General features: G+C 37.4%; 1 protein-coding gene across 1 annotated transcript in view; it reads left to right on the top strand.

Annotated features, from left to right (window-relative positions):
• MTM1 (Myotubularin-like phosphatases II superfamily) overlaps positions 1-11,945 on the top strand; it is a 63,146-nt gene extending 51,201 nt beyond the window's left edge. The window contains exons 16-19 of the mRNA XM_089164737.1: positions 5,372-5,431; positions 5,547-5,611; positions 9,911-10,190; positions 10,694-11,945. Of these exons, the coding sequence (XP_089020863.1) occupies positions 5,372-5,431; positions 5,547-5,611; positions 9,911-10,190; positions 10,694-11,209 (921 nt within the window). The 3' untranslated portion in view covers positions 11,210-11,945. The remainder of the gene's footprint in view (positions 1-5,371; positions 5,432-5,546; positions 5,612-9,910; positions 10,191-10,693) is intronic.
• Positions 11,946-23,087: the final 11,142 nt, after the last annotated feature.

Raw genomic sequence — 23,087 nt, 5'->3', positions numbered from 1 at the left:
CTCGGTGGATCCATCCTGTGAGCTAAGTAGTACTATAACTGTAACATCATCTCCTCCAACCAATGAACATAGACATCCCATGACATTTTATGCCTATGGTTGTCAGGTAATCGACAACTGCAACTTTATAAGTCTGGTCATCAATATGCCTGAGATAACCAGTCTGAGGCAATACGCAATTTGGATAGGGAAGTCTTGATGAAGGGGGTATTTGTCGTTGTATTTGGGGAAACAAGAAAGAAACAAAAAAATTGAAAATTTGTGAAAGTTATGAAACTTGCAGGAAAAAGTCTTAAGTTTCCATGAAATTTCCCAGGTGTCCATTAAAATTCCTAGGTTTCCACAAAATTTCCCATGTTTCCTACGAAATTTGAGAATTTGTTTTTCTCATGAACTGGTCTAGTTGGGTTGAACCAAGTTTTGATAGGTTTTGACGAAATTTCGACAGTTTCGATCGAAACTTGGGATTTTTTTTCGGTCCCCTAGTTTTTCGTTTCGAAATTCCCAAAATGGGAAATTTCAGTGGAAATTTTGCAAGTCTCGACCAAATTTTGTTCTATGATTGGTCCAATAGCTGATACATATGAATACAATACCATTTGGGACATACTATTTCCTGAAAGAAGATATGTATCAGTATCAGTTGATACTTTAAACCGGGCATGTGTTGTCATAACTCATAAGTCATGTAGACTTGCTCCCTGCCCTTCTAGCCCAGGCAAAGCTCCCAGCTTGCTGCCCAGCAGTACCTCAAGTCATTATTGTTTTCTGTAATGTTTTTTCAGAAGTTAGTAATTTCAGTGGCAGTTTAGTAATTCTTCTCATCTTTAAGTCTAGGACAGGAAAATTATTTAGGTTGTTAGTCTTTTATTGAAAGTCTGTCTCACTTTCCAGCATTTAATTACTTAATGCAGCCCTCTATAAGGCTTGCTTGCTTAATTAGTAGGTTAGTTGCTGTCCTTGTTTTAGTCAGCTTCTAAGTTCTAATTTACTAGGACTAAAAATAGCTTCCATCTATGAGATTGCTTTTCTGTATGTGTTGCTATTGCAACTATTGGTTTATGTCAACTTTGGTCAGGGAAGGTCCAAGAGTTGAGTATTTCATTAAGGTTCTTGGTGAAATCATCCCAAATCCTTGCTATTGCTGAATAGGCAGGCTTCAAGAAGCCATTCTTTCAATCCAAGCATCTGTAAGCCTCCCCTCTGTCCAGCTATCTTGCAGCTACTCCGTCCCCCTTCTCCTATCACCCATTTTCTCTTTTATTATTATTATTTTTATTTTTTGGAGTTCCCAATACACAGAAAATTAAATATCATATATACACCAAACTGTTGGATCTGTCCCACACTTCAGGAAGGTCATCCATCCAACCCGACTGTAGATATTTGTTTGACCAATTCCAAGATTTAAATATTTTGTTCGTTTTTTGTACTCCCTAAAACCCCCAAAATAAGAACTCTCATATCTTCCCACTTAACCATCCAAACCCAACCAAAAGGGTTCCTATCCCTATATCATTGCCAACATTCTGTCCAAGTTTCAGCCTGCTCTGACACTTATAGATGAAAGTTTCCCATCGCAAGGAATTTATATCTCCCATGGGATGGCTAAGTATCCTTGATACCCCAAGTATCATTTAGGAGCACATTACTTTTAATGCTTGAGCCCTAGCTTAACCATTTTCTCCTAAAACCAAATCTATCCACTCCATATGAGTTGGTTCTCTTCAAGATCTTGGAAAAAATGGCCCTTGGAGGCTACATTGGGAGTAGAGAGGAAGGAATCCACATGCACAGCCAGACAACCTTTCAGACTATAATTCTCAATTCATTGTTTGGAATCTACTTCAATCGTTGGTTACACATCTATTTATAAACCCAAAGAAATAAAGATTTTGAGTTACTTCATAAAACTTTACACTAACTAAAATAGAAACTCGATAGAAATCAAAATGGAACTTCTAATAGCTACCTAAAATGTAAGATTACATCCTTTTCTTAAATTATAAATTCTAGAGTTTTCTTTTTTTTTTTTTTCATTTTGCCCACTTAAGTTGGGCCTAAAATCTTGCTTGCCCACTTAAGTGGCCAATATTACATGTTGCCCAATTTGGTGAACTTGGAATATTACACGTTACCCACGGTTAGTTTTCTATTAACTTTGAATTTGAAATTACCATTTTTCCCATGGGGTGAAGGGAAATATTTTACAAAACTTCATTTATTTTTTTTGAATTTACAAAAGAACTCCATGTTCACTTTGTGAAATTAGGGCAAAGAAGGGAGTTGAATCACTGAATCAGTGATGGGAAGACGGTTAACTTGCTTCAATTTAGATCGATACACTCTTTTGGTTTTGCTCAAGATTGGAATTGGATCCTAAGTAAGTTCTCTGGTTCCACGATTTGCGACCAAGTAGGTAAGCTTGTCTTTGCTGCTACAGTTCATCATTTATGGTGGGAGCGCAACATGAGAAGATGGACTTCCAAATCTCGATCCCAAGTCTTGATTTGGAATGCCATTTATTTTGATGTTTCTTCTAGGCTCAGTTCTTTCCCCCATCCCCTAGTTATGGACTCTCCAAGGAATAGATTGATTGTTAGTTCTTGTAGTCTTAGCTCCTCCCTACAGTCACCTGCTTGACTGATTGTTGCCCCCCCCCTCTCTCTCCCCTTGTGTTCTTTGTTTCGGTTTTTTAAGATATTATTTATTCACCCCAAAAAAAAAAACTTGCTTCAATTTAGGTTTTTCTGGGGTGTTTGTAGTTTTTTTATGTTTAATGTGTACAAAAAGTGAGGGATTTGAAATTGAAATCTAGCAGTACTGGGTATGAGGTGGGAATGTTTTGGCAGTGTAGTCAGTGAAGCAGAGTTCATCTTTCATTACCGGCTCGAATCGTTAGAGAACGAGATTCAAATTCTTAGGTCTCTGTCTTCCCGTTATATAGTTCAGTACCTTGGTGATGATCTGACCCATGAATCCGGCAACATTTCTGACTGGAATCTGCACATTGAATACTTGCCAGGCGGCACAGCTGCTGATGTGGCTTCTGGGTTTGCTGGAATGGGTGATCATCACAGTGCCGTGAGGTCTTATACATGGTGTATCGTATTTGCATTGAGGTATGTTCACGCTAAGGGTTTTGTTCACTGCAATGTCAAGGGGAAGAATGTGCTGGGGGGGGGTCCTAGATGTGTTAGGATTTTTGGATGTGTTTCACAGTCGGTTGAGAGAGAGAGAGAGAGAGAGAGAGAGAGAGAGAGAGAGAGAGAGAGAGAGAGAGAGAGAGAGAGAGAGAGAGATTTTCTGGCCAATGACGGTGGTGGGCAACAGGAAATAATTGGAGATGGCTGATGGCTCCCTCTTTTAACCCAAGCAACAATCAAGTGAACATGGAGTTCTTTTGTAAATTTGAAAAAAATTAAATTTAAGTTTTGTGAAGTATTTCCCTTCACCCCATGGGGCAAAATAGTAATTTCAAATTCGAAGTTAACAGAAAACTAACGGTGGGTAACTTGTAATATTCCAATTTCACCAGATTGGGCAATGTGTAATATTGGCCACTCAAGCGGGCAAGCAAGATTTTAGGCCCAACTTAAGTGGGCAAAATGAAAAAAAAAACTCTAAATTCTACGTGTCCCACTGATCTAGGACATGGATGAGATTAATGTGTTTCTACATTGCCATGTATGTGTTTCTTAGAGTCTTGATGTGTACTGCATTTTGCCCTTCCTAGAAGGCCGAGCTTTTATAAACTGTTGTAGTACAGACCATTCATTTGACATTTGATGTTCAATATTATTACTTCAAACTTCCCCATGGCTCAATTAGGCACATCATCTGGAGGTATCCTTTGGACATCTCCCCAGTTGTTCGTTTTTCTTTATTTTGTTTTTTGAAAGGCCAGCAGTCTTTATATTGCAATCGAGCCAATAAGAACAACCTGAACATTTGTGTTGCTATGCAATTACCATTGTAGATATTGGACCTCTAAAAGTAATCTTCTTATTCATCCTCCCCCTTCAAATATCTATGCCATTTTTCGGAACTCTACCAACATTCGTGTTGCTATACAGTTGCAATGGTCCAGATAGGACTACTATAAAAATCTTCTCATTCACCATCCCCATTCAAATGTTTGTCAACTTTGTTGTCTGTATTCAATTAAATCTTCCTATTTATTTTGTAAACTAAAGTATTTACCCCTCCCCAAGTTCTGGAAATGTAGCTATGAGTCTCTTCACTTTCTTGTCAACTGCAACTAATTATCCTTGGCTTGAAGGCCTGGACATTCCTTTCTTTCCAAATGGTCCAACATTTTATCAACGGCACCATTTTCCAGAAAAGGGCCCCTGCTTCCGTTGGGCTTCCTTCCCTGGTCTCCATCATTATTAATAGAAGATTAAATAATTATTTCGGGGGTGTATAGTTGATAATAGATACCACTGTCTGTGCATTGTTGTGGGTCATACATTTATCTTTTTCCTGTGTTTCATGAACGCTATGTGAGGAAAGTTTTCATTATGAATGCCATCTTTGTGGTGACAACTATGAATGTGCATGTCTTCTCCTAATCATATATGGGTATAATGCTTGTGGGTTGTGGATATTTGTCTTGTTATTTTATTAGTCTGAGTTAATGGACCATAAATCCATCATTGTCTAGATGTGCAGATACAGACTTGTTGTGGTTAAGATACCATTTCCACCATCTTTGCCAAGAGAGAGAGAGAGAGAATTTCAAACTTGCCCATGAGGTAGGGGTGGCGATGGGTTGGGTCATGTTGTGAGGTGGTAACAATTTGTGTTCGGGTCACTTTTGAACCCAACCCAAAAGGGCACCCAAAAATGGAATTAAGTATTGTTTTTGTTATACATTATGTCACAATGGGTGAGCAGGAACATGACCTGAAAATGTTGTCATTTGAGTTTAGGATGAACCACAAACCATAACTTATACATAGAACTATCAGGGTTGTATTGGGTTAGTGGATCCTGTTGGATTTACCCCTCCCACTGTCTGGTAGCTTGAATGAACATCCTTCTCTTAGTCATTTGATATGTGAGTAAATTTATATTGGAGAGAATCTGCACTTCTGTGTCCACGACAAAAGGCTAAGATGCATAAGAAGGCCTTTTGCATTGGGGGTGTAATATGTGCAAGTTCATGATTCATGATTGTGAATGCCTTGGTTGTGAAGTGTTCATCTTCTGCTTTTATGTTACTTCTACTTTAAGATCTTTTTAGAATATTTATATCAGTTGTACTGCTATTTTGAATACTTTAATCCTGAAATTTAGCTTATGTTTCACTATTGCATTCTTTTGGAATATTAGATGCTTATATGGCTTGTGGATCTTTTCTCTACAGTGGGTTGATTGTGTTTCACAGTTACTGCGGATGTATCCTTTTGCATTTGAGTTCTCTTCGGTATGTGTGGTTTGATATTTGATACATGTGTGTGCTTGGATTGAAGAGCGTTGTTCTATCATTTTTGTTTTTGGAGAACAACATGCTGACTTTGTTTGATAAATTGGTAACTCAGGCCTTCTTGGTTGATTTCTTGGACTGTCAGCTTTCTTGTCGTTTTGGGAACTTCTTATGCAACAGGTAATAGTTTTATGAATTTTGAATCAGAATCTTTCTTTTGCTTTCTAGATTTTGCTAAGTTAAATTAGTAGCAGATGAGTTGATTCAGTAGTCATTGTGGCATACTATAATATGTATGTTTTACAATGAGTTGTCTTAAGATATTTGTTGATGGGGGCCATGTGGGACAAGGCACTACCAAAGGTTGATCACCAATATGCACCCCTGAGCATGGTTTGTATTCTTGTATTGGATTGGCTGATTCAGCCAGATCAGGTATTGACCGTGACTCGTGAGATCCATGAGTGATCCTGAGATATGACCACTTTGACAAATTTTCCATGGTTTGGTCGTACTGATTGGGTCAGCTGATCCAATCCGATAAGCATGACTAGAAACGTTAGTTTTTGTTTCTTCTTTCGATCGTTTCTCATAGTTAAAAATCTGGAGTCGTCAAAGCATGACTAATGAATTTTAGAACAGCAAATCTCTGGGGAACAAGGGACCTTACCATTTTAAACTGGAAATCAATCAAGTAGTGATCTTTAATATTGATTCAGTCCCAATTTTAGAGACTTCATTTCACAAGGTAGGTAGGATTTTAAGACACATACTATGATGCTCTGAAGATTTTGGGGGTTCTAAATGAACAAGAAAAGAGGGGATATTACTGTTATTTATTAGGGAACAAATGGAGCAAGATATAATTCCATAAAAGCACATGATAAACAAAGAAATACTCACTATAAGTTATCAGCACTGTCTTAGATTGAATGTCAATAAGATAAGTCAACGTTCAATCTCTAAGTTGGGTTTCTGCTGAGAACGGAATATCTCTGCTACTATAACTCTAGTTACACCCTCTGCTTCTGAAGATACTTGCCTTGTCTCATGAAAAAGTTGGTATACTGGTGGTAGGGGTAAGATTGAAGTTACATAAGCTAACGAGTAAGGATTAGGTATTACCCTATTAGAGATTAAACTTTGCAATAATGGTAGCAATGGGTAAGGTTAATCCTGCCTGTGATCATCCTTATCTTAGGCTCTTTTTGTATAGTTTAAATTTATGTTTATTTGACCTATAGACATAAATAGATTTATCTTAATGAGAAACAAGGATCATAAAACATACCAAATACATCTATTTAAGATAAATCAATTTAAAAATATATTCATAAATATATCGAGGGATTTTTTATGATTTATCACCATAAAATATTAAATTTTGTTTATGTGGGTATCATCAATGAACATGTGCAGATTTACTATCTAAGTAGGGGTAAAAGTTAAAATTACAAAAGAATTTTAAACAAAACCTTATTTTTCTTGCTCTCCAACAACCCCATATTGCTCTCATCTCCACACTAACAATATTTTAGGGATATTAAAACCAACCCAAACCAATAAAAGTGAGCCAAAACTAAAGCAAATATATATTTTATGAGGTAAGCCAGGACTTACTCACAACCAAACTGATGATACATAATAAATTGTTTATCTGATGGTACCAGACCTATTTCTTGTTATGTAATATATTATGTCTAGTAGTAACTAAACGAAAAATGTTAATCACTTGTAACTGATAATCATAATTGATTATTCATAAATAGCTCATAAACGTAAATATAAATTATGCCAAAGAGAGCTTTATATTTTATTTATTTCAAATGTTTTAATATTTCTAACTGATACTCTCTGATTAAAGGACTTATCCAACAAAACTTAGGTTTATTTTGCTTTAGAATGATCTAGAGTGGGTATAACCAATCTGGATCAGTATCGGATTTGTATCCAGCTTGACCACCCTGAGTCATCTTGGATTTTGAATCTTGCTCCTGAATGACTGTTCTTACATTGATTTACTCTCTTACCTAAAGATTTGAGTTTTTTGGGATGATTTCCTCCCTGGATTAGGAGCTTGGTTCAAGGCGGGGTGTGCATCTCTAGTGATATTTACTGGACATTCCTTTTTTTTTTTTTTTTTTTGGGGGGGGGGGGGGGGGAGATATTAGGAGAACGAATGAGTAACTATACTTGTCATGCTTTATAAATAGATTGTTGTGCAATAAAAAAAGAGTATCTTTAGTGAGCTTGCCTGATAATTTATTGGAATAGATGGGTGGAAGTAATGCTTCTGTTTCAAGAGAATTTACGAGTAGTCTTAGTAATTGATTTAAAAAGTATAAGCAGGAATGTAGAATGAATAGTCATGTAGAAGTAGCGGCTAACTGGTTTTTCCATGTGTTACACCTGTGATCTTCTGCTGCCCTTTGTGGGTTTTCTCCTTGCTTTCGCCACTCATTGGCTGCGAGAGAATTTTTAGGTACTGGAAAACCAATTGTCCATTAGGGATTTTCTTCCATGCTTTTTCCAGTCATTATGTTTGAGAGGCTGAGAGCATCTTTATGTATTTTGGATATTTATTGCAGTTATGCATTTCTTAAATACACTTGGCGTATTTTTCCTTAAAGAAGAAAACAACAATTGAGTGCAGAAATTTGAACATAAGTTCCAGATTATAGAGGAAATGTCTTGCAAGTTGCAACTGGAGTAGAGACTGAACATGGTATTCCAGATTATGGAGGAAATCTCTTCAGCAAGAATGAGTTCAGACATTTAATTTAACCTTAGGGTGCATGTTTATTTTAAGGTGCAAAGTTGCTGGTATACAATGTTGATGCCCTTGTGTAGCAGACAAGCTTTTAGGATGAACAGTTGTTACATGCAAGGTCTGGCATTTTGCTGAAATGTCGGGTTCGGGTTTGGTGGTTGCAAAGCTCGTCATTTCATGGAATTTTTTTTGGGTGGGGGGGGGGGGGGGGGGGGAGGAAGTGTTTCGGTCAATCGGGGTGTTGGCAGTGGGCACTTGGCAAATTTGAATTATTTCCTGGAAATTCTTCCATGCAGATTTTTCTCCCTAGCCGCATTTGGCATGTTGCCTTCTAAGGCCTAAATCATTGGGACATAAATGGTAAGATTGCCTGTTGACCTTGAAGATTCCACTTCAAAATTCCGTCGTAATTTGAATTATTTCCATAAATTCTTCCATGCAGATTCTCCTCCCTAACCACATTTGGTATGTTGCCTTTTGAGGCCTAAATCATTGGGACAGACTTGGTAAGTTTGCCCATTGACCTTGAAGATTCTGCTACAAAATCCTTTCCTAATTTGAAATATTTCTAGAAATTCTTCCATGTAGATTTTCCTCCCTAACCACATTTGGCACGTTGCCTTACGATGCCTGAATCATTGGGACAAAATTGGTAAGATTATTCGTTGACCTTGAAGATTCCGCTATAGAATCCTTTCATATTTCCAAATTTCTTGAGAATTTCCAAGATTTTTTTTTTGGATGAATAAATAATTATATTAAAGACAACAAGCAATACAAAGCCACAGACCAAGTAGCACAAAGTACTCAAGCAGGGGAGGTAAAAGATGAGCGGAGATCCCAGAAACTAACAATTAATCTATTTCGGGGGAGTCCGCCACAGGGGGGATGGGGGATAGACAACAATCTGGAAGATACATCAAAGCAGATGGCGTTCCAAATCAGCTCCGGAGAATTTCCAAGATTATCACCGAATATATTGTGGTAAAATGAATAATCGTTGAAATTTCGCCAATTTCTTGACGAGTTTTTGTCGATTTTTTGCATATATCGTTTCACCTAGGGTTTCCTTTTCGCCTACTACCGAAATGGCGAAATATTGCTGAAATTTTGTACCATAGTTACATGATAGTATCAGAGTAGGGAAGTCAAGTGTTTGATTCCTGGGTAGTGCAGCAGGGTTCCTCAACTCTCTCGGTGCTTGTGATGGTGTCTCTCATTATGTCCTTCTCATGTGGAGGGGTGTGCTAATCTAGATTGTTGTTGCCCCAACTAACAGCTCGGATGTGTTGGGATCAGTGGTGGTTACAAAAGGTAGAGGAATATTCTGGGTTTCCTTGTGCATGCGTATCACAGAAGCATAGTATTGTATCAACTTAAGGTAGAGGAATATTCTGGGTTTCCTTGTGCATGCATACAACAGAAGCATAGTATTGTATCAACTTATGTTATACACAGGGTTTAAAGTTGGTTGGCAATCCTGTATTAGTCTAATCTCTCTAATGGCATATGCATAAAATAAAGAGAAAAATATATTAAAAAAGAACCTGGACGTTCTGAGTTGCCTTTACCTTAACAGTGCTGTTTCAATTAAGGATGGAGTTTTCAGTTACCATTACATTCTTTCTCAGTAACATTCTGGTGCTGGGTGCAACTGATAGCTCAGTGATTGCATTGTTCTTTCTCTGATAATTTATGTTAAACCTCAGTGAAAAGGAGAGGGAGCAGGCTAGGGTTTCAGATGCTTGTGGGTGCTTGTGGACATACTTGGCTTATTTGCGTTCTTCTGAAGGAAGCTTGCATGCACATTGTAATCCCTTTTATGACTCATCAAAACACGACGGTCCACTATTACCTCCAGCAGCAGCTTTAGCTCCAACACTCTGGCCCCAGTTCCATCTTCGTTGGGCTTGCCCATCTGAAGCACAAGCTGGTGAACTTGAAGCTCACTACCGGAACATGGCTAAAAAGCTTCGTGAAGTGCAAATGGTAACATCACTTTCCTTTTTTTGTACAGGTTGTCTGCTTCTAATTTTCAAATGCTACACACTACATTTTGAGACTATATTAAGTGCACAATATAGACTGATGCCTTCATAGTGGTTATGTATCAGTCTGCCATCTTCCAATGGCTACCTCTCAGTTCATAAGCAATTGCATTCCATGAATTAATGCTCTTGCACTTCTTAAGAACCCCTTATAATATTTGCTAAAAGATGCAGAATATATGAATGAGTTTATAAAGATGCAGAATGTATGAGTGCATATGGGAAGGCTCAATAGATGCAAAGAGTGGGTAATAAGCAGGGTGGTTAATATAAATCTTTGTTTCATAGACTTTGACGTAGTACACTGCAATTAAAATGTGTTACAGTAAGATCCCCTAAATCTTTACATGGTAGTGAGCTATTATTTTTATCTATGATTCAAGAAGTTGCTGATGTGTTTAACTTTCTCTTTTTCCTTGTCCGGTTTGGCTTTGGAGAATTCAGATGAAAGAAGTGGCAGAAAGGAAGTTTAAAGACTTCGCAATCAGCATGGACTCGTTGGCTTCAGAACTAGAAAAGGAGAAGAAGCTTAGCAATTCAGCCATGGAGTTGGCCAAGGGTGCCTGCAGGGAGAGTGCTGCCATAAAAAGAGCAGTAGAATCTCTTGGGTGCAAGGTTCACTTCTCAAGCAGTGGAGACTGTTCCTTAGATATTGGTACTGGACCTGAACTACAGCAGAAATTCATGTATAGTTCAAAGAAAGACTTAGATGGTAATGAGCAGCAGGAGGAGACATCAGATCTCTCTGTGTCCGTGTCTCTTATGGCAGATCAAACTGTTTCCCGGAGTCCAGTTAATCGGGCATGCGAAACGTTGTGCCCATTACGTACCAGAGAAGGTAGTTGCAAGTGGCCAGATGCTGGTTGTGTGCAGCTAGGAAGCCAGTTTGTTGGATTAAAGGCCAACTTTGATGCATTTGATCGGCTTTCTATTGATGATCGTTATTTTGGATCAGAATGAAGTTCCTCCTTAATCCTTTAAACCTTGTTTCGTTGGTACTTCCACCGAAGGTGATGATGCCAAACCAAACAAGAATTCAGCTGTGTCAAGGACAACAGCATTTGCAGCTGCATCCAATTGAGTTCCTGTTGTTGGAGGGGACAAGAACTAAAAGAGAAATCAGACCTCCTAATGAGGGGATGGATTCTTAAGTTTTTCAGAGAACCCATTGATTGCCTTGGCATTTGAAAAGAGCTTTGTTATTTGAAAAGGGATATGTACAGATTAATTATAGAGCTATTGGGAGGGTCAGGTGAAAATATTGTTGGCCCAACTTTTGCAGGCATCTTGGCTAGACATGTATAGCCAGGGTTTGTTTTGGAGCTATGAGTCTTACAAATAACCGAAATTCCTTGTCTGTACAGAATTGTGTTGAGATTATTTGTAAATATTCTGGATCTCATATATAGCCAATTTGGCCTAGTTAAGAACAATTCTTGATTTCATTGTAAATTAGCTGTGGCTGATGCTAAGGCTGATTTGATGGTTACCACAATGTGATTAATGGTATAGTGATCTCCAATTCTACTTTGGCAAACAAGAAATAATTACATCTCAAAGTAGAGTTATTCATACAAGCTTAAACCAATGCTTGCTGTCGTGGGATCAACATCGGGAATCTCTTACAGAGGATTGTTGGTCTCAGGATTATACGGTTTTGATCAACCACCTGGGAATCTGCTATTCGTTGTTCCGGTTTGAATTTCTCCTTGTTTCTTATGAGAACGTAACTTAACAATATAATATCTCTCTTTGACTAGTAAAACGAGCAGAGGAAAATAGCCCACCACAAGAGCTCAGTCAAGTTGTCTCCTGCTGCGTTATACTGTGCGGGTGTGGCTTGCAGCTCCTACGCTGGCTTGCCAACTTTTATCTCGCTTGTTCTTTTTCTCATCTGGTTATAGGAGGTTACGTTTGGCTCGAGTATATTAAGTTGAACTGGCCTAGCTAACACAATCTATTTTGACATTTGCAGGGAAACATTGCCACCATAAGATTGACAACCCAGTCAAAAACCTGGAATTTCCCAGAGAATCCGACAGAACTGTTCAAGTGTTATTGCATAATTGAACACTAATTACAAATCATATATCGCCTATTTCAGGACACCTAACAAGAACTACAGAGAGCTACTGATCTAACATATTGCTGAAGGGCATATTGGATGGAACTGACATTGAAGCACTAATTTTACAACAATTTTACCTTTCTTTTCCATCCATATTTTCGTTGTTCGATCTGGGTTCACGTTGGTCATCTTGCAAAGCTACGAAGAAGAGGACTAGCATCTCTCCGTGAGTTGAACTCAGCTTCTCTATCAGAACAGCTACCTATACTCTTGCATTCTCCCAGTGTCTGGATGATACCTTGGAAGACAAATTCATCGCAAGGTATCGCAAGAGGGCCACTGTGGTTGTGACCATACACTTCATATGCTTGTTCCAAGAGCTTCCTGAAAACTGGGTGGTTCAGATATGAAGTCTTTATAACAAACCTTCTACCTGCATCACCTACACTGATAGCCAAATGGCCTGGAGGCACGTCCTTGGGTGGTTTCCACTTGCCTCTTTCGGTGAGTTTCTGCCAAAACCTCAGCATTTGTCTGGGCCTGATAACAATGCAGATCTTGCACTTCATGCTGTTTAGCTATAGCTTTTGTGGTCAGAAAGCTGGAAGAAGATTGCAGAGGGAACTGAAAACTGAGTAGTGTGTTGGGCTCTTGAAGGCAAAGACCTATGAAATTATACAAAAATTGGTGGTGAACGTGCATGATCAGAAAATGACCTACTGTGCTTGTGTCACTTGGGATCGTATACGGCCTTCTTTCATGTGTCTTACACGTGAATTGCTTCATATAGGACTGACAACATTCTGTGCTCAGCACTGTTTGTGGTTGCTGTACAAGTTGGTGGGGATAAGCTTGGGAACAGCAAACAGAGATTTTTGCTTGCAAGTTACAGGAAGGACCCTCAAATGGCCATCCCTGTTTACTTAAAATCCTTATTTAGGCACTAAGAGTAGTGGTGTCATGCACAGTTAAGAACCCAGAAAGCTTTGTTACTGATCACTTGGAAGGGAAGAAAATCCCCTGCAAAAAAGATTTCATTGGTGACAGGATTGTTCTTGCTGCCCAGTTAGCAGTCAATGAAATAGAACAATCGGTTTCCTGTTGTTCATAATTGCCCTCAAGGATTTTGGAATACCCAGATAGCAGCAAAATTCATTCAATAAGTGTTAAAACTCACCCTAAAATGCAATGAAGAACAAAGAGAACAAGAAGAAGAAAAATAAACAGGGTGCTTCCAATGTAGAGAACCTACATCCACCAATGAAAGCCCTCATCTCATTGAGTTATTGATGTTTTTGATTATCTTTATATAATCAATATAATTTGGAGATAACTCATTCGAGCTTATATCAGTTAGAATCTAATACAACTATCTGTGTTTTGTTACACATTGAATTAGGAAGTTGAGTTCTAATAGGATTCTCTTGAACGCCAATCTTTTCAACACAAACACACAAAAAAAACCCCAATATGTTGATCACTGAAAATCTCCTCTAGGCTTGAACCAGACCTCATGGCAAACTTCCTCAACTGATGTAGAGCCTTATTCCCATTCTAAAAACAAGTTCATGAATACATCTCCAGGGCCAATTTCAACTAATAAATTCTCAAGGGCCACTTAATCATTCATGAAATTCACTATTCCTTGTGCATCTGATAGGACAGAAACATCATTAATCCCTGTTGTTGATGGAATTTTTCACCGCTGTCACTTTGGCTCGAATATGATTTTTGAGCTGTAAGACATCGCTATTCGCGTTGAAAAGAGAAGAAGGATTATAAAGGAACTAAAGTGTTGGACTCCGTCACAACCAAGAGAATCTCTTACAGCCAATGGACCCAACCCTCTCTGATTTGACTGAGGAAAGTTCAGGCCTTCGTCAATAGCAAGCCAAGTTGATGGGACTTGTTATTCTAAAATTCAATAATAAATCAGACAATCACCATAAGTGATGAGAAAACATACCCAGATCAGCATTTTGTTTCAGTTTAATGGGTGTTACACCAAAACATTTCATAGACTTCTGGAACGTTATTAACCGTCTAAACCAGAGACAACCAGTCCCATCTTAGTCAATTGTCTGGTTTGGCACTTTCTAGAATTCACTTCTTGAATAACCAACTACCAGTTCTCTGAACCATGCTCACCATTTGCCAACTGGTATATTCCACATGTGGGACTGAACGCTTGGTGAACTTCTCGGCAAGAGCTTGATTGGATGCAAGATAGTCATTCTAAGGGCATACGCGTGTGAGAGCATTAAATTCAACATTTAATGCACTGTAGTTATACATTTAATGAACCGCTCTTATCATGAGATATGCCAATATGTCTAAATCTCTAGGCATTGCTTCTAGCCGTTTTGTTAAAGATTTAATGGAGCTGCATCTTATCATGAGTATATTTGGCAAAGTACTCTATAGACCTCGTAAAGAGTACACCAAACCAAAGGCTTCTTGTGCAAGCTTGGTTCTGGCCTTGATCTCATTTCTAAAATCAGATTTGGCGATCAAACGATTGAAGTTTTATCTCCTCCATGGTGTTTCACTCATTTATAAGAATGGTCATGTGAACCTTCATCTGGTAAGCAAAGAAAAAACCTAGCATAAAATGCTGCAACCACCCAAGAGAATGACGTCTCTTCGAGCATTTACTCCTTAGGAGGAATTGTGTTATCCATAATGTAACTTTACTATCGGAGGCAGCTCCCTATCCACAGAGGCAACCCCGTTCTCATTGATTTCTTTGTCAATAGATCTCTAGTTTGTGGCATTCTTTGGTTGAATCAAAGCTGGAAGATTCTAGAGCAACAGGTAAGCTCTCTCCACATACCACTTTTGTGAGATTCCGTGTAGATTTCACGATTCTCATGTTTTCTTCCATGGAACTTTGGATATTTTTGTAGATCTACGATACTCACGGCATTCTCTTCACTTTCCCATGTATTTCGGTTTAGATCTGCACTTTATTCGCTCCATCTGGTGAATTTTTGTAAAAAACACTATTCATGCACTATTCACTCCACTATTCACATCATCTCATTGTTTTGAAATTTTCTTTCAAACTTAGATGGCTCATCATGGTGGGGGTCATGGTCGTATGGATGGACCCGGTGTTGGTCGAGGGCAAGGTCGAAGAGTCTAGCGTCCTAACTTATTTGGCACCGCGGAGGCAGAGTTCATGTACAACAATTTTTTTCCAACACAAACCCATCGAGTATGGGCGATTCATTGAGCCGCTCCCGGTGGCTCCCTTCCGGATTCAGGAGAGATTTGTGGCACTAGGGTGGAGCTGCATGCTAGACCTAGATGAGTTAGCTTACCCTAAGCTCATCTGCTACTTCTATAGCAATTTGACCTTCATCGAGGATCCAGCTATCCGGGGAGGCAGCATACTCTCCATCTAGTCTTGGGTTAGAGGTACGTCATCCATTTCGACACTGAGTCATTAGCTTCACATTTTGGATGTGTTGTACGTCCCGATGAGATGAGATGGATCCCACACAGTGGTGGGGATGATTCCACCCACTACACTAAGAGGTTTCTCATCTTTTCGATGTTATATGACTGAGAGTGAGACCACGTGCGACAGGGGAGGAGTATGCTTCCTTCTCCTAGACTTATCTCCAGCATCGTGAGTCTCAACATCTTGCCCAAGGGTGGGCATTAGGATGAGATTTCTATACTGCAGGCATTCATCGCTTTTGCCTTATATGTGGGATATCCCATTGATCTTGCATATTTTATCCAGCGTGCCATGATCCATAGGGTGCAGCACCTCGAGGTATCCAAACTAGGGTATGGGTGTCTCTTGACTCGTATCTTTAGACACTTTGGGGTAGACCTTACTAGTATAAAGGAGTTAAGGGAAAACCATGGTACAAAATTCGGTCGAAATGTGCGAAATTTCTACCGAAATTTCCTATTTTGGAAAATGCAAAACGGAACTTGTGAGGACTGAAAAAAAGTCCTCAATTTCGTCGAAACTTGTCGAAACCTCGAAACTTGTCGAAACCTGTCGAAACTTGGTTCAACCTAGTTGGACCAGCTAGTTCATGAGAAAAAAAAAATTCCCAAATTTCGTAGGAAACTTGGGAAATTTTGTGGAAACTTGAGAAATTTCGTAGAAACTTGAGACTTTTTCCTGTAAATTTTGTAGCTTTCCCAAATTTTTAATTTTTTTGTTTATTTCATGTTTCCCCAAATACCACAACAAATACCTCCTTCATCAGGACTTCCCTATCCAAAGTGCGTATTCCCTCAGGCTGGTTATCTTAAGCATGTTGATGACTAGACTCATAAAGTTATAGTTGTCGATTACCTTAACAACCATTAGGCCAAAAATGCCATGGGATGTCTATGTTCGTTGTTTGGAGGAGAGGATGTTACAAGTATAGTACTACTCAGCTCACAAGATAAATCGAATCTTGGCACTCTTCTTAGCACTAAATTGTATTTTCCTTTTATTGTCAACTCTTTTGAAGTTAAAAATTATATATTGAATGTTATGTGCTTAAGTAGTTAAGTTCTTGGAGGAGTCTGTAGGCTCCACATCTGCTTATGGCTATGGGGCTTATGGTTATGGTGTCCCTTCTACTTATGGACACGATGATACATACCCTTTTTCTAAGAGTTCACACTACCATGGGTATAATGATAGATCTTCCGTGAACTTGGGTTCGTAGGATGACAACACATCTACTTATGGGGGTTATGATGGTTGGGGTCATCATCATCAGAGTGTCCCGATTATGCCTTCATTTGGCTCAGAGACAATTGCTATGTTGGAGACAACATACCGATATCCGTTTCGATCATATGATGCCAATTACAAAGCTCCGTTCACGTTACCCCCTGATGGGAGTAGTTTTCTAGCAATAGATGATGCCATTTACAGAGCTTTGGTTTCTTTGTACATAAAAAACCATCAACATGAGATGACATGGAGTGACTTCAAAAAAAATAGAGCGTAAGCTTGAAGTTGTAGCTTTTGGGCCTTGTACCACATTATCACTATACACAGAGCTAACGGTTCCACTAAGGCATAGTACTTGGTATTGAGTATTGACATGTACTTAGTTGTATATTTGTATTTGTATACTAGTATAGTAGTATTTTTTTAATGATGTTTATCACTTTATTGTCATTGTGCATATTTATGTTGATTTAATTGTTTAAAATAATGTTATAGAATTCTAGTTTTACTCGTATACAGTAAGGTATGTGCCGATCAAGAACACCAATTTGGGTGAGGTCTTAGGCAAAACCATTCATTCCATTGTGTTTATTGGCATTAAATTAGGGTAGACACCAAGTTTCAGCCCAAAATGACCAAAAATACTCCCCGAAATGGGGGGGCGAAATTTGCCGATATTTGGGCAAAATCTCGCCTAAATATCGGTGAGATTTCTCCCTCTCGGCCGGTTTGCAAGGCAGCGAACCGGAGAAACATGGCAAAAATTCGCACCAAGCCTTGAAATTTTCATTACAAAATCCCTTCATAATTTAAATTGTTTCTATAAGTTCTTTATATACATACTCTTCCTTAACCACATTTGGCACGTTGACTTTTAAGGCCTAAATCACTTGAATATAATTGGTAAGATAGCTCACTAATCTTGAAAGATTTTGCTATAAAATGTCTTCCTAATTTGAATTATTTCCAAGAATTATTCTACGTAGATTCTCCTCCCTAACCACATTTGGCACTTTGCCTTTTGAGGTTTGAATCATTGGGGAATTGGTAAGATTGTCCATTGACCTTGAAGATTCCGCTATAGAATTGCGAGAGAAAATGCGAGAAATCTCCAAAATACCGAAATTTTAAAGATATATTGCAAATTTCGGCAATATATCAGTTATTTTGCCAAAATTCACCACTAAAAATATCCAACCTTAACTTGTCAATAATTACTAATCCCTCAACGTTAGTTTTGATGACATCTAAATTTTTCTCAAAAGCCCCCAATATCTTTTACAGATCCAAATAATACTATCCAATAGAAAAAATTAAAAACAAAAAAAACCACCAAATAAAGGAAAGATGATGTAAAAATAAATCACCAAATAAAGGAAAGATGTAATTAAATAGAAACTAAAATATAATAAATATAAAATATAATCAAATGAAAATTGAAAATACCTAATATATGATACCATATATATATGTACCAAATTTCTATCAATTAGATCTTATATCAATAAAACCACAGGGATAAAAAATAAGAGAAAAAAACAACAAAACCCACAAACCAAAACAATTCTAAAATATAATATATAGGATATAATACATCAATATATATATATAAATAGGGTAATCCATATATATATACCTTAATTTTAAGGCAAAATAGACATATCATATATGATGTATAAAGATAACACCTATAGAATATATATATTTTAGGGTCAATGACTCTGTAATTATCTATAATATTTGATGTGACACACATTGCAATTGATGTCTGTTCCTTCTTTACTCTGCTCAGTGTATGGGATTATTGGGACTCAAGATCTTGTTAGAACCTCTGCAGCCTGTGCTGCTTTATATAATGGTAAGATCGAGATGTCTAATGCAGTTAGTTTTGACGCTAAGGTCTTGGGATATTTTTTCAAATCCTACAGAAAAGACGAGAAATACTTAATTTGAATCCAAGGGGTCGTCAAATTGACAACAAAGATAGTCTTGATCTGAGGTTTTGAATTCGACTTTTCATACTCTTTGGGCCACTCACATAGGGGTGTTATAGTGTTTTTTACTGTTTTCACTGAAAGTTAAATGATCCTCTGACAACCTCAATATAATCTGATCTATACAGTTGTGATCTATAACTACACTAGTGTTCAATCTAAGTAGATGTTTGTGAAATCTACTTTCCAATGCATGGGCTTTAAATGATCAGAAACTAAAGTCTACTCTTTTGAGATCCCAAATACAAAAGTTTTCTTCACAATTCCAGTCTTTACACAATTGGTAGTGATTACATCCCTCTGTCTGAGACCCACATGCATGTTGACCTTAATATGTTATCTGGGTCAGATAGAGAAGATGGATTAGAGTTTAGGGAGGGGAAAACCATCATGCAAGAGCATGATTCAGAGAGTTTGGAGTCATGTGTTCTTTTCAAAAGGTCAACAATGGTAGGTAACAGCTCTGCATTCTTCTTTTCCCCTCATTTTACTGTCAGGACCACAAGTTTTCTGTGATTATGCATCTCTCCAACTAAACAGATAAGAGTATTAATTAAAGTGTAGTTGGATATGAACATCTCTCCAACAATGGTAGGTAACAGCTCTGCTTAAATCCCAAAAGAATGTCCAGAGAAGATGATTGAATGGCCAACTAACTAGATAAGAGTACTCATTAAAGTGGAGTTGGATATGCCCATATCTCTAAATAGTTTCTCTTTTTTATTTTAATCAGAGGTACTACACCACTTTGTTCCTCCAATTGTGCAGCTAATTTGGATTCAATCACCAAGAACTCTCCAGTTTTTCATGACCATCTGCCAATTATGGGTTTGAAGCCTTTTTTGCTATGATAGCCTTTTTCTTTTTCCATTATTAGGTTTAACCACATGTACAGTATATAAACCTTTTCCATAATCTAAGAGATAGTGATTTCTGAAGCAATGGAAAACAATAGCCACAGATTTAGGTGTATGAAGGAATTGTTTTAGAGAATAGACCCTATAGTGATGAAATGACTTGTGAGAAATTTTAAGAAGATTGAGTCTTTTTCAGATTATTGGGAACAAATAAGCTGTGTTAAGGGATCATAAGATCATGTCAAAAGGAAATCTCTCCTATATTCAAACCTCAGATATCAGTGTCATCATTAAACTTTTCTAATAACTTTGGTGCATCATATATATATAATCACAAAACAATAAAATAATGGATAATGGCATATTGTTGCTTACCATAAGGCCCTTACACAAACACTCTTCAAATGTTGATTCAATTAGGGCTGCCCTAGTCAGGCCTTGACCCCTTCTAGGTCAAGATTTTGAGTCCAATAGCAATAGAAATGAAGACCCTTTTCTAATGATATGAATAAAAACATTTATTATTGTGTGATAATGAACTTTCTAGTTCCATTAATGTTGATATCAGGGGTATGTAGAGCTTTTCTCTTATAACAATTGTTTAGTTTGGGATGGTAAAGGGGACAATTATTTTATGTATTTGGATATTGAAAATAGAATCTTTGAGATGATTGTTCTTTTCTCTGAGTGAACAAACTTTTTTCCTTTTTTCTAGTTATTGAAATTTTAATTATTTTGAATAATATACTTAAGAGTGACAGTGAAAGTTAATACTATGATCATTAAATCTTTGATAATAAATATAGTTTCCTATCAAAGAAAAAGACAATAAATATAGTTGAAATATTCGCATTAATAGTCCCATTAAAGATTATCTTCGTTCTGAAATTAGCATTGATAGTTATAGCTCCATTTCAAATGGTGGTGACATTTACATTGTACTACATTTTTTGTTTTTGGTTAGCCGATCATTTATTCAGCAATAAAAAAGCTTATGACGAAAGAGTTAAAGAGAGGAAAGAGGCCACTTTGAAGAGTTACCATGAAAGTTATATTTTCAGTTATGTTTGTAATAAAAGTGGACATTATAATATAAGTACAAGAACTACCACTAGCATGAATGGTAATCATCTCAATATCAATATAAGAGAAGGATATGATGATCTGCATATAAATAAAAAATACAGGCATTTGTGGGATCAATGCAAAAATTGTTATGGATTTAGTTATAAGAAATGATTTTAAGGCAAAAATGAATATCATTTGAGAATGAGTAGTTTAGATAAAATTGAACTTTCAATTGACCCCGGTACTTAGGATCTTATGGATGAGAACAAGGCCCATAGAGTCCGGCCATAGAAGAGTTTCAAACCATCAAGGCCAAACCTACACCGCTGGAAGATTTTATATTATCTTAATTAGGGGTACTCTGGTCCGAAAAACTTTCAGTCCTGCAAAATTTTGTCCATCGGATTCGAGATCTCGATCTTGACCATTAACAATTCAGAATGTCTCGCTGGACTGTGCATTCTGAAGCAAGGTCCACCTTGGTCTGGCTTTTTAATTTTTTCTATCTTCATTTGGTAATTTTTTTGGCAGTTAAAAGCCAAAAGACAACCTCAGCAAATGGCATTGTTTCTTTAAACAGCAAAGGCAGTACGCCGTGTTAAAAACAGATTAAATTTCAAATGTGATAATAAAATGCAATACATATTTTTCTTCTTTTTAAAGATAGAGTAAGATGAAACAAAGAAGTTCCAAATGCCACCACAGAGCCACAGAGGTGTACAAAGGCCAAGCAAAACTAGAAAAGAGGGTGGGTTTGTTTTAACTTCTTTTCTTAGCTGTGTTCCATTGGTGGGAGACCACAGATGAACTTGGTCTTTGTGAGTGAAGATTTATGGAATAGAAGCTTTGGACAAAGAAGTCAATAAAAAGGGACTATTAGGATGATGAGCAACGCTTTACAAAAGTTTAAAAAAACCCTGATGAGAAGAAGAGAGAAAATGAAGGTACAATAATATAGAAAATTCTGAGAAGAAGAAGATTACTGTTAATGTATAATTGTACTAGAAAGTGAAGCTAAAGTGAAGTTTGGTGTTTCTTTCTATTTTCTGGTCTCAGCCTCTAAGGGCTCTGTGCCTGTGTGCCACCTCCATTAAAACCTTATAAATAAAAGGTTGACAAAGACTCAAAAGAGGGATTTGTATTGATTCTGCTGTTCCTCATATGATGTTGTTTATTGGAATATGCAAAAGGTCTACTTGGCCAACTATTAGTCTTGTATTTTAAGTTCAAATTTTATTTTTTCTCTCTTTCAAAATTTTGAAAGAATAGCTTCTCTGTTCCCCTCCCCACATGTCATCTTAGATGTCTTTTCTTTATTAGCAGCGCTTTTCCTTTTTCTTTGTTGGAAACCGGACCCTGCAGATGCATTTTACTTCACCTACCCTGTCTTTCCTTTTCCACTTTCTTCCACTATTCACTGAGAAAAGATAATTCCATTCAGAATTGCTTTTCCAAGCTAGAAAAAAAAGGGTTTTATCCAAAACAGAGACCAAAGAAGCACATCATGTGGAGGTCTCAAAATTTTTTCTAGTTGTGGGTAAAGAATAGCTCTTGCATGGGGTTGAACCTTTGAGCAATTCATGAAACTTCCACCTTCCAAGGGGAAAGAAAAAAAACTCTAAGCCTTCTTCTGGGTTGGAGTTTGCTTATCAAGTGAAGAAAAATTAAGACAGCAAAACCTCATTACTCATACTGGAAATTGAAAGTTGACAAATGCCCAGAAAAATTCTCTTAATATCAAAAATAAAATTTCCTCAATTGCTTTGGTGCAGTGTTTTCAGCAAAAAGAATAGCTAAAAAGGAAAATCTGTCATTGCATTTCCATCCATTGACTGTGAAGAGAGGGTTTTTAGCTAAAGATAGAAAAGGAAGAAAGTGGTACTTCTCTCATCTGTCAGTAGAAGAGTAGGAAACAGTCCCCACAAAGTAGAGGCCAAAAGAAGCTGGTATCATATACTGTCTTCTTTGCCCATCTGCAGTATCTGCAGACAGAACCGTTACATTTCAGAAAAAAAAAATACACAGAAACTCAATAAACCAGTGTAGAGGTGAGGATGGGATGGACACACGAGATTATGTCTGGAAAATTAATGACTCAGGGAAGCATCAGATTGGCATAAATTAATAAGAGTCTAGGAGCCATTCTATAATATCA

This window comes from Hakea prostrata, chromosome 8 (assembly GCF_041222555.1).
Source record: "Hakea prostrata isolate BN-2017 chromosome 8, UWA_Hpros_2, whole genome shotgun sequence".
In the NCBI taxonomy this organism is placed as follows: Eukaryota; Viridiplantae; Streptophyta; class Magnoliopsida; order Proteales; family Proteaceae; genus Hakea; species Hakea prostrata.
Note: the sequence above shows the minus strand (reverse complement) of the source record. Positions and strands in the feature narration are given on the sequence as shown.